Below are 13,027 nucleotides of genomic sequence, written 5' to 3' on the forward strand. Positions count from 1 at the left end.
ACGTTCTATTTGGTAAAGACTGACTAATTAAGCATAATGACATAGTAAGCTGTCTGTAAACTAAAGCTCTGACGATACAGTAGACTGAGATAATAAAAAAATGTATGGTTATTAATACCTAGCAATACTGGATAAAACATTTAAATTATTTTAAAACATTACCCAGTCTTGCAAAAAGTAAAAGGGATTACCATGTGCCAAAAGCAAAGAAATTAAAAGGCAGAGTATAGCCTATAAATTGATGCTGTGGCTGACTCAGGGATAATGGATCTGAGTGACCAGGAGGTTAGAGTCCAGTGTCCATATGAAATGGAGAGGAGGTAAGACCTTGGATCCAGATGAGGCTGAGAGTTAAGACTGAGACATCTCTGCCCCTGCATAAATCCAAGACCCTTATTTTTATGAGAAGTTTAGGCTAGAATAATATACCCACCGGCACCAACTGAGAACAAGAAACTTTATTAGTAAGAGGAAAATAAATCTTTCCTTAAAAATTTTATTCTGTGGGCCCGCATGTCATGTGAGTTTTTGTTTTTGCTTTTATTTTTTACACTACTTAGCTGACCTGGAGATCTTCAAGCTGAAAAATATCCTTAGGGTTCCTAGAAGAGTAAAGCAGAAAACCATTTTGAAAGAATAGTACCAACCATCTCAACTACTAAGGATTTTCAAGAAAATGGCAAAAGATAGAAGAGCACTGCTAAAGATGTGCTCACTATAATATGTGACAAAACACACAAGGAACTAGTCAACCAAGAATGAGAGTCAGCAGATGATGCAGTCCCTGAGGGAGAGTCAGCATGGGATACAACAGCCTTGTTGGATCTTAGGAACTTGAGATAATGTAACAACGTGAAAAAAAATATAAAATACAGAATATAAAAATAAAATGTTGACTGTATAAGAAGAAATCAAACTCTAAGGAAAGAATAAGACTTACTTTAAAAAAAATAGAAAATATATAAATGAAAATTCAATTTTGAAATAAAAAACTCAGTGAAAGGGTTAAAATGCAGATTAGCCATAGCATAATTGATGATACTACCCAGCATGCAGAGACATAAAGAAATTAAAAATATAAACATTATTGAGTCATGGAATAAGAAGGTAGGAGTTCCAGAAGGAGAAAATACAGAGAATAGGGGAAAGGCAACATTTGAATAGATAATGGGTGATAATTTTCCAGAAATGATAAATTCTCATGTTCATGAAATACAGCCATATTAGTGCAACACATAGAAATAAATCCATTTAAACATGTCTTACTGAAATTGCAGAACACTAAAGACAAGAGGAAATATTAAAATGAACCAAAATACAAGGAAGTAGAATAAATTTTTTTTTTAATTTTTCAATTTTTTTCAGTTACAGTTTACATTTAATATTATTTTGTGTTAGTTTCAGGTGTACAGCATAGTGGTTAGGCAATCACATACTTTACAGAGTGTTCTCCCTGATGTTTCCAGTATGCAACTGGCACAATACATAGTTATTACAATATTATTGACTATATTTCCTAAATTGTATTTTACATCCCCATGACTATTTTTTAACTACCAATCTGTACTTCTCAATCCTTCACCTTTTTACCCAGTTCCCTAAGTCCCCACCCCTCTGGCAACCATCAGTCTGTTTTCTGTATCTGTGAGTCTTTCTGTTTGTTTATATTGTTCTGTATATTCCACATATAAGTGAAATCATATGGTATTTGCCTTTCTCTGAACGACTTATTTCACTTAGCATAATGCCCTCTAGGTCCATCCGTGCTGTCACAAATGGTAAGATTTTGTTATTTTTTATGGCTGACTAATATTCCATTGTATATATGTACCACTGCTTTTTAATCCACTTGACTATTGATGGGCACTTGGGTTGCTTCCAAAACTTGGCTATTGTGTATATCGCTGCAATGAATATAAGGGTGCATATATTCTTTCGAATTAGTGTTTTGGGCTTCTTTGGATATATACCCAAAAGTGGAACCACTGGGTCATAAGACAGTTTCATTTTTAATCTTTTGAGGAACCTCCATACGGTTTTCCATGGTGGCTGCACCAGTCTGCATTCCCACCAGCAGTGCACCAGGCCTCCCCTTTCTCCACACCCTCGCCAGCACTTGTAGTTCATTGATTTGCTGATGGTGCCATTCTGACAGGTGTGAAGTGATACCTCACTGTGGTTTTAATTTGCATCTCTCTGATGATTAGCGATTTTTGAGCATTTTTTTCATATGTCTCTTGGCTATCTGTATGTCCTCTTTGGAGAAGTGTCTGTTTAGGTTCTTCGCTCATTTTTAAAATTAGATTGTTTGTCTTCCTTTTGTTAAGTTGTATGAGTTCCTTATATATTTTGGATATTAACCCTTTATCCGATGTGTCATTGGCAGATATGTTCTCCCATACTGTGGGCTCCCTTTTCATTTTGTTGATGGTTTCTTTTGCTGTGCAGAAGCTTTTTATTTTGATGTAGTCCCATTTGTTTATTTTCTCCTTTGTTTCTCTTGCCTTAGGAGATGTATCGGCAAACATATTGCTACGAGAGATGTATGCGATTCTGCTGGTTTTATTTCTTGTTCTTGTCTGATGGCTGTGCTAGGACTTCCAGTACTATGTTGAATAAGAGTGGTGAAAGTGGACATCCCTGCCTTGTTCCTGCTTTAAGAGAAACACTTTTAGTTTTTCCCCACTGAGTCTGATGTTAGTTGTGGGTTTGTCATATATGGCCTTTATTATGTTGAGATAATTTCCAGTTTGCTGAGAGTTTTTATCATCAATGGGTGCTGAATTTTTTCGAATGCTTTTTCTGCATCTATTGATATGATCGTATGACTTCTGTCCTTCATTTTGTTATGTGGTGTATCACGTTAATGAATTTGTTGATACTTACCAACCTTGTGTCCTAGGAATAAATTCCACTTGGTCGTGGTGTATGATCTTTTTAATGTATTGCTAAATCCAGTTTGCTAATATTTTGTTGAGGATTTTAGCATCTGTGTTCATCAGGGATATTGGCCCATAATTTTCTTTCTTTGTAGTGTCTTTATCCGGTTTTGAAAGTAGGATAACGCTGGCCTCATAAAATGAGCTTCGGAGTTTTCCCTCCTCTTGAATTTTTTGGAATAGTTTGAGAAGGATGTGTGTTAGTTCATCTTTGAATGGTTGGTAAAATTTACCTGTAAAACCATCCAGTCCAGGACTTTTGTTTGTTGGAAGTCTTTTTATTACTGCTTCAATTTCATTAGTTGTAATTTGTCTGTTTAGATTTTCTGTTTCTATAATGCTATGAATTTCCTTTGTAGGACTGGTTTCTCTGTGTCTCATAGATTTTGGGTTGTTGTGTTCTCATTTTTATTTGTTTCAAGGTATCTGTTGATTTATTCCTTGATCTCATTGTTAACCTTAGAATCCATACTTTTAATTTCTGGTTTGAGAAAGGAAACCTAATGTCAGAGAGCACAGATAAATAAAATCCCTAAACACAGGCCATTTTCCTCAAAGAAAAAAAAAGTGTCTTCAACTCATTTATGTATAAATAAGCTAATGAAAAAATTCAGATTGCCTGCTGTGGAATGTTTTGTGACATTAATTGCTGATAGGCCACACACTACTCTCTTGAAGAAGTTTAGATTGAAATTAGAATATGGACTCAGGCCTATGAATCATATTAAATTTCCATGCTTCTCCCTCATTTTGCCTCCATATGTATGAGAAGTATGTCTGTTCAAACAGCCGTTACATTTTTTACACTTATTCGTTCATATATCTCTTTCCTTCTGCTAGGCTGTGAGCCTCTAGAGGTGGGGCCATCCTCCATCTCTCTACATTTAACACAGTTTGGATAACAAAGAGAATCTACAAATTAATTTATTTATTAACAAAAATATGATCCTCTCCTCAATACAGAGGTGGGCAAAACTAGGTTAATAATAATAACAAATAATACAATAATTGATAAATAATAACAAAAGAATAAACTTGGTGTTTTGTGTACTCACAACTATAAACCTACTTTTGCCAACCTCTGTATTTGTTCTTAGAAGGAATGAAGCGATTCAGCTCTTTTCATAAAACAGCGTCTGAGTCCCCGAGGTTAGGCGGAAGAATGAATGTCCACATAGAAGGTGATACCCGTATCCTAGGTTCCAGCTGCCTGGCCACTGGAATTCACCTGCTGGAGAGCTGGCTGCTGATCACGCTTCCACTACCATGCTGTGCTCCTTCCACCTCTTTAGCCCCAGGCTCTTCCCTTCAAGTTCCTTCTGCTCACCTGAGATGAGGCTGTATCATTGTTTTAAAATATGTTTTTTATTGATTTCAGAGAGAGGAAGGGAGAGGGAGAGAGAGAGAGAAACATCAATGATGAGAGAGAATCATCGATCAGCTGCCCCCTGCACCCCCCCCACGTGTGGGCAAAAGCCCACAACCCGGGCATGTGCCCCAACCGGGAATTGAATGGTGATCTCCTGGTCCATGGGCTCAACCAGTGAGCTGCACCGGCTGAGCTAGGCTGTATCTTTCTCAAGACCTGTCAAATGCTCAGGGATAACAAAAGAGAATTAATAAACAGAGAACTCTTTGCTGGCTATAACTGTTCTTCCAGCTCATATACAGAGTCTCCTAAGGACTGACCCCTGCCAAGCACCAAGCTCCATCCAACTGGCCAAGAACATTCTTCCCTCCTCTCCTCAGACCATCCTCAAACAGTCTAGACCTTAATAAGTCTTGGTCCAGACAGACAAAGATCCACACCCCTCCTTTTTAGTCAGTGTAAGATAATGCTTTTCAAACTCCATTTCTTTTCCTAGCATCGCCTTCTTTCCTGAATCATTGACAGCAGATATGTTCACCCATTTAAACAAAGCCTCCACCACCTAACCACAAAGGTGTGGCTTCACTCTCTGACCTGCAAAGGGGCAGACACGTGTGAACACAACCACCCAGCAGCAGTACAAGAATAAAATCAAGCGGCTCATTTCCTTACAAGAACATACTTATCAGAAGATAAACAAAAGCAATCAAAGGGAGCATGTGTGGTATCATGATTTCTTTTGCATATGTAGTGGTTTAGAATTCAGGGAGAATCTTAGTGCCTTGTCCTTTGAAATAAGATCTATAACCATAAAGCAAAGACCTGGGCCTTCCTTAAGAGTTTGCATTTTCAAAGCTGCTCCCAGGGGAAAAGCCAAGTGTAACAATCACCTTTGGGTCTGCTTCCCCTTCTTCATGTAGGAATCAGCACCTCCCTGAGGCACTTGGATTAATGGGGGTCTCTTTTAATTGACCACTTTGGAGGTGTGTGTTCTGCATGACAGAAGCCACCTATTTTGTTTCCAAACCTCCCCTGCCTTCTTGAAGTAATCAACAGCTGCTGCTAACAAATCATTATCAGGAAACCTTTTTTCAGGGGGACAGGCACTGTAGGTTGTGGAGTTATTGCCAGTAGGCTGAAATGCCTACATATATTCTGTAACAAAGTTGTTGTTTACCTCTAAGAAGACATTGCATATTTTTTTCTCTAGACAGTTGTGCTCCTTGAGTTATAAGAAGTAACTTCATAAGGCAATTCATCTCTGTTTTTTAGAGAGTAAATCATAAAAGGAAAACATTTTAAGTTCATTCTTATTTTTCTCCTTCTACCATAAAAAATGCTAAATATAAGTGGATCCAGTTGGATAAAATTACCATCTGATTGCTCTTTGTTTAGGAATCTTCTGCTTGCTCTTAGTACATGGGGAAGTGCTCATCTCTATGCCAGATTTCAATTAAACTCTGACATCTAAAATTTGGCATGTGGCTCAAGACTCTTAATCCACTGGAACTGATTGACTCACACTTCTTATAGAACGTCTGTTTGGGATAGGGTATAGAAATGAATGTTACAGATACCCATATAGCACATATGAGTGTGGTGTAACTGTTCTCTACCTATTTCAGATGATTCAGCCAGGACCAAGAGTAGAAATGATGTTAACGAGAGTAACCTACAGTTCAATACAAATTGCTGTTTCTGTAGAGGACTAACCTAAAATCTTTCCATATATTTGGGGGGACTGATATCTTTTGAATACTGACTCTGTAGCAGGTCCTTTTCTAGCTGTCATACAAATGCAATTTGCTCTTTAGAGCAGACCCTTGGCTAGGTTAAATGTTTATTTTATAAATGTCAATACTGAAATTTAGAGATGTTAAGCAATGTTCAGAAAATTATACAGCTGTTACGTTGTTGTCAAATGGACAAAAAGCAATGCATCTTAGCACAGGCTGGACGCGGGCGGGTTGCAGAGTCCCCTGTTTCAGCATTCCCTGCAACCATGCTTGCCCCTGGCACAGCTGGATACTTGGGGGGCTGTGCTCTTGGAGAGCATAGTCATCATTTCTTTTCCTCTCTTTCCATAGCTACCTGGGAAGCCACAGGTTGGCTCTGATCTGTTGAACCAAGGTTTTTTGCTCTGTACTCGTTGCATCTAAGTTATATTCTGGGTGAAGGGAGAAGACAGGAAGAGAGGTTATGAACAGTAGTAATAAGGATGTTTAACCTCCACCTTCTCTTTCTATTGAAATCTTAACTATCGTTGAAGGTCAAGCTAATTCATTAATCTATTAATCATCTTTCATATTATTATGTCCAGTAGTAATAAAAATAATAGCCAGATTTATTAGGGGCTTCTATGTATCAGGCCCTCCTCTAAATGTTTTATAGGTAGTAACTCATTTAATGTTTATGACAGACCTATGAGGTATTTTACTGATAAGAAAGAAAAAAATACCACAGCGATGGGAGGTTAAGTGACTTGCCAAAGATTACAGGACTAGTAGTTGACAGAAATGGGGAGAAAGAAAGCAGCAGAAGATCCTGTTTTGTCCCCTATCTATCTGAACAGTGATAGGTTTTGAAAAACTGCCAATCTTTGTCACCAAAGGAAGATTAAGAATGTAATGAAACCAGGTAATCTGTAGATTATTTTACCAAGTGGTCCACAAACTTTTATGACTCTTTAAAGATTATAAAATGATGAAGCTTTCTTTGTTGATTTCTCTCTATCACGTGGAGGAAATTGCTTCTATGGCCATAATGCAGTTGTATCAAAAAAATGGACCAGACTCAAATGGTAGTGTGAAACAGGAGGATTTGCATAATTTCTAAAGCATCTTACATGGTATTTATCTGAAAGTGTATATTGCCAGACATCAATTCCAATGTGGATAGTCATGTTAAGACTGATTGCCTATTCAAGGCAGATTTCGTGTTTCAATTACAGCAGCTCTGGTTTTGCAGCACAGAAAGCATTTTGACCTGACATGTAGTGAGTCAGCACAAAACTGGAAAGACTTCTCTTCCTGGGAATTACTAATAAAATTGTCTTGACAGTTATAATAAGAATTGGAAAAGACATGATTTCTAAATCTCTTTTGAAAGTTCTTTTCAGCCGATTAACTGTTCTAGATAAAATGTGCTTTTATTATTACTAAGTTAACCTCCTTGAGACAGAATTTTGCATTGAATAGGTTGAAGGGTGACTACGAAAAGGTGATCCCTGAGCAGTGTGAGAATCCCCACTACTACTCAGGAGAATGTTTTCTGCAGGATCCCTTTTCTTTGAGGGGCATTTAGGGCCATCTTGAGGGATGCGTTAATTGCTTTCAGCAACATATAAGCTCCTTTGATGTGCCATGCGCCATATTTGGGAATCACGAAAACTATACAATGAAAGGAATAAAAAGGAAAGAGAATAGGGAAGGAATTTTAAAGATGTGACTTGCAAATAGAATTACCCTGCAGGATTTTGGGACTCGGGATGAAGTCATAAGCTTCTTGAATTTAGGGACTGCCCCAAATTCATAAGCACTAAATATATAACTGCTCATTCAGATCCTTACAAGTCCCATTGAAATTAGGTGATTTCCCCCATTTCCCTTCCTCTGTGCATTCCCTTCTTTCTTCAGTTGCAATGTTTATTTTTAAAACCCTTACGTTTCTTTGTCTTCCTTTCTGTGTCCTGGCCTACCCATTTTCAGGAGGGTGGGAGGAGGTATAGGTATCAGAATCAGGAACCACTCATAGTCAAAACAGGTTTGGATTTTTAGTTTATCAAAATATTTATTTTACCACGGGTTCACTTCACTCATCCGGGCAGCTGGACCATCTTTTTGTGATGCCATGGTGTATCTTAGGCACTGACGACGTGTGCCCCAGGCAATTCATTAATAACTAGAGTTACAGAACCAAACTTGCAAAGGAATTTACTTTTCTTAAGAATTAAATGTCAGGGAATTTAATATAATCCCTAGGATCCCCTGATATTGATATGCCTTTCTATATGTTTTCCCAAGTGGAAGAGAGAGGGGAGTGGGGCACCTGTACCAGCTGTATTGAGCCTAAGGGAGCTTCTCTCCCTGATGTTGCTCACCAGGTCAGATGAGAGCCACTGTTCTCCAGAGTACTCAAGAGCTTTCATGTGGGTTAAACAAGAGAGAAAGAGAGAGAGAGAGAGAGAGAGGGAGTGTGTGTGTGTGTGTGTGTGTGTGTGTGTGTGTGTGTGTGTGTGGAGAGGGGCGGCTTTTGAGCTGACGTGGAGCTCATGAATACGATTTATGAGTGCTCATCCCAACCTAAATAAAAGAATTACTGTGTATTTCTAATGAGCGCAATCCTTTACTTTTAACCTACAGCGTAACAGAAACAACAAATGAGAAGTGGCAGATGGTACTTGAGATGTTTTACTTTCCTGTCAGTTGCTGTCAATTTACCTAAGAGCTTTATATCAAAAAGATGAGATGCTCAAATAGATTATTATTAGTGTAAGAGGAGAAGCCCCATAACCTTCAATCCTACCCAGAGCATTGATATTTTATTGGCAACGTGGTATGAGGATTGACATTACGGTGCCCTTGAGTCATCAAAAGAGATTTATACAACGCATTCTAGAAAGATTTTAAATTCGATATAGTTAACAAAACTGTTCCTGCTGTAAGGCACCGTAGTAAACTGCAAACTTCCTTTGTGTGGATTAATTTATTGACAACAATCAAATATAACCTGAGGCCCTGTTGCGCGATAGTATACTGCCTTCTGCAATCTCCCTTCCCTCTTTCCAACGTCACCGCCCCTCACCTTCCTCCTGATCTTTGTGTCCTCACAATAGACAAACGGGTGCTTTTCATTGCTGTGCTTTTCTTGTCTACTCACTTTGCCTTAATTATTCTCCCTCCCCCCTTCTCTCCCTCCCTCCCTCCCTTCTCTTTCTCTTTCTTTTAAATCAGACACACTTATTCAGGGCATCCTTCCCTGCACCCTCCCCACCACTCCAGCTGGAGTAGCTCTGCCTTAGAGCTCTCCCCATGTTATGAGCAGATTTCTTTCATTGCTCTTAACAACACTGTAGTTAAGTGATTTATTTCTGTATCTGTTGTATGAAGCTTTCTGGTGTTCCAGGGCAGGGACTAGGGCTTAGTAATATTCTTGTGAGTTGCAGAACAGTGTGTCATACACAACATCTGAAAATGCCAGCTGTGTGGAAGGATGTCTGAATGAATCAATCTTGCCAACTCAAATGCCTAGGCTAGTAATAAAAATAAATAAAACATGTGTGATGTAAAGGCAGGGTAAGTTGGGGATGCAGTGACCTTGAGAGGATGCCCTACCAAAAAAAAGGCAGTCTCCACTTAGCCCTGGTCAGTTATTACCAGGAGGGAGGCATTATTCAGCTGTGTTCCTAAATCCTCTGATTTTTTTAAATGAAAAGACAGAAGAAATATTTTATATGTGAAATGTTCTGATCTTTAAAACATCAAATGGTCTAAAAGGACTATAGGCCGGATCTAAGTCTCATGCTAACCATTTTTAAAGATTTAGAAAGCATACAAAGGACAGTTTCCTTAAAAGGAAAGAACTTCTTTCCTAATTACAGGTTGAACAAGTTTTGCTCACTAATACATCATTATAATGAAACCTACCACTCTATTAATCCAAAAGAGAGAGAGAGAATGTTATCATCTTTGTCATACAGGTACTAATTTTATTTCTCAACAGGCTGGCAGATGTTAGATTTTTACAAAAGAACTGTAAAGACATGGAATTGATAGTAGGTATTGGCATGTTTATAAAGAAATAAATCTTGAAAAAAATCACTGCAATAAAAATCATTTCAAATTATCAAAAAATGTTGTTAATTCTCTTAAAAAACAATTCACCTTTATTTAGAGGTATATCCATGATATGTCATGATTATTAAGGCTTAAAGTATTTACTCTGTTAAAGATCTAAAGAGATCACTTTCTAAGGAATAGGAAGCTGGGATAGTGATCCTCAAAGTTTTATAAATAAAATTCTATTTATATAAAATTTTCAGCATTTCATATGCTGACCACAGAAAAAAAAATATGGCTGGTTCTCATAGAAATCTGATATAGCCCACTGTAAACATAAATATTCCTTGACATCCGTTTTTGCATTAAAAGTTTGCATCCTACTCCATAATTTTCCATGTTCATCTAAAAAGAAAATAGTTTCCCACCACCCCTTTTCCCAAAAACATGTAATATGTTTATTCATAACTTTTTATGCCATTAGACCTCACCACATTCTTAGGGGTACTCATAACAGGATGGGGAAAAACAATGATTCACATCAATGATTATGGGCAGAAAATATCAACTCAACCACTCCTCACTCTCAGATTACGAGCAAATACACTGAGCATATGGCATATGGGTCCTTCCTAGACAGGAAAAGGTCGGGGAGCCAAGAGGAAGATTTTGTGAAACAATGGACTAAACGGAAGGTTCATTTCGGGATGGTGAAAGAGTAGGATGTCAGGTGTCAATGTTGAAAAGAGAAGTATTTGGAATGGAAGAAATGAGATGGAGCCCCCATATGTTCCATGACCAGTTGACACCAGGCCTAAAGCATCTTGCCTTTGAATAATAGGTGAAGAAAGCTGATTTCCCAAAAATGGGTCAGTTGCATCACCCAGCGGACGCACACTTCACATCGGGAACGAGTCATAAGGTCCTAAGCTTATTCATGTGATATCATGATTTCTTATACATATGTAGTGGTTTAGAATTCGGGGAGAATCCTAGTGCCTTGTCCTTTGAAATACGATCTATAACCATAAAGCAATAGAGAGCTCAGTAGAATCTCCGTGGCCTGGCACAGGGGTTGGCATAGAGCGAGGTCTCGGTGACTATCAGGCCACACTGTCCCAGCAATAAAAATCATAAACAGTGGGAAACGACAGGGAGTAAACACTGATAAAACCTGGAGCAACCTGAACTTGTAGAATAGAATCTTTGTGGCCTAAGACACTGAAGTACAGAGAACATGGCCACCTTAGGGGGGGCAGCGAGGGAAGGGAGCCGGGGGGCTGGTGCCCACACCTGGGGTGAAGAAGTAGGGCTGGGATGTATTGAGGGGGCACCCAGCTCTGACAGCTGGACCAGCTGCTGTCTGTCTGAGCTTGGAGAGTAGAACAACTCTTTAATTTTTAGCTAATAAAGAATTTTGTTGCTGGTTGTATTTCGATTTTGGTTTTAATATTTTTCCTCATTGTTTGGATGAGGCAGAAAAAGGGAGGCAGCGAGATGGCTACGTTGCCTCTCCTCGTTCCCTGGCCTGGACTCTGAGGGGCCCTGTAGGGGCCAGTCTCTCCTTGGAGCCAGGAAGTCCGCGGTGCTCCCAGTCCATATATATCTTACCCCTAGAGTCATGCAAGCATGGGGAACATGAAGGGTATACAGAACATTCGGGCTATTGCTCAGTCTCTCAATAGGTTAATTTTTTTATTGTTTTCTTGCTCGACTTTTGAATAAGATGAAGCGTCTAGTTAATGCAACAAACATAACATAAGTGAAAACAAATGTTTTAAAATAGGAATATATGCAAGTAAAAACTTTTCTATATGGCGTCTCTGAAACTGGCCCCCTAATAAAAAAAAAAAGCAGAAGTAAATGGGAACAGCTGCCACTTCCAGTTCTTGCTATTGAAGTGACACAGTCTAGTCTCATACATTCTCTTCACTGCACGTACTGGTCTGTCTGCCTGGAATCTGCCTGGAATGCAGATTATTCCTTCCTCTTCACTTACAGAACCCTTTGCCTCCTATCAATGTACTTTAAAAAAAAAAAATTCTGAATATATTAATAATCTTTATTGTTGAAAGTATTGCAGGTGTCCCCCTTTTACCCCCCCCCATTGACTCCCTCCACCCAGTTCCTGCTCCCCCTCCCCAGGCCTTCACGGCACTATTGTCTGTGTCCACAAGTTATGCATATATGCATATAAGCTCTTTGGTTAATCTTTTCCTTCCCACCTCCCCCCACCTTCCCTCTGAGATCCCTCAGTCTGTTCCATGCTTCTATGTCTCCGGGTCTATTTTGTTTGTCAGTTTATTTTGTTCATTAGATTCCACATATAAATGAGATCACGTGATACTTGTCTTTCTCTGACTGGCTTATTTTCACTTAGCATAATACTCTCCAGGTCCCTTCATGCTGTCTTAAAGGGTAAGAAATCCCTTTTTATAGCTGCATAGTATTCCATCTTTCAGTGTACTTTAAAATCATCTCCTTGTGGATTCAGATCCAACTCAGATCCAGTTCAGTGTGTGTTTCTATATTTTTATGTGCATTGTACATTCCTCTAGTATAGCATTTAAACCAAATGTGCAGTGTTCAAAGGAATGTTTCTCCTGCCAAACTATGAATATTTACAACAGCATCTAGCATAGGGCAGGGATTTTCAAAATGCTTCTTTTTGGAAGTGCTTTGTTTTCCTTTGTTTATATCCGGTTGCTATGGGCTTGGCATCTGGAACATGATAAATGTTAAGTAAATTTTTACGGAGAGAATGATGTGTGGGTGCATTTACTCTTCTAGAACTTACTACAGGAGCCAAAGGAGATATGGGTAAAATAAAGGACGTTTATCCTATATATGTGGTGGACTATTTTATAACCCTTAGTGGACCTGATACACTGTAAGCTGAGATCTCAGCAGTCAAGCTGGTTGAGAAAGGAAGAAAGCTGGAA

At 38.7% G+C, this 13,027-nt stretch overlaps 1 protein-coding gene across 1 annotated transcript in view; it reads left to right on the forward strand.

Annotated features, from left to right (window-relative positions):
- The first annotated feature begins 264 nt into the window (after positions 1-264).
- TRPC6 (transient receptor potential cation channel subfamily C member 6) overlaps positions 265-13,027 on the forward strand; it is a 77,090-nt gene continuing 64,327 nt past the window's right edge. The window contains exon 1 of the mRNA XM_087822150.1: positions 265-320. Within this exon, the coding sequence (XP_087678276.1) occupies positions 265-320 (56 nt within the window). The remainder of the gene's footprint in view (positions 321-13,027) is intronic.

Source organism: Miniopterus natalensis, chromosome 11 (assembly GCF_054644295.1).
Source record: "Miniopterus natalensis isolate mMinNat1 chromosome 11, mMinNat1.hap1, whole genome shotgun sequence".
In the NCBI taxonomy this organism is placed as follows: Eukaryota; Metazoa; Chordata; class Mammalia; order Chiroptera; family Miniopteridae; genus Miniopterus; species Miniopterus natalensis.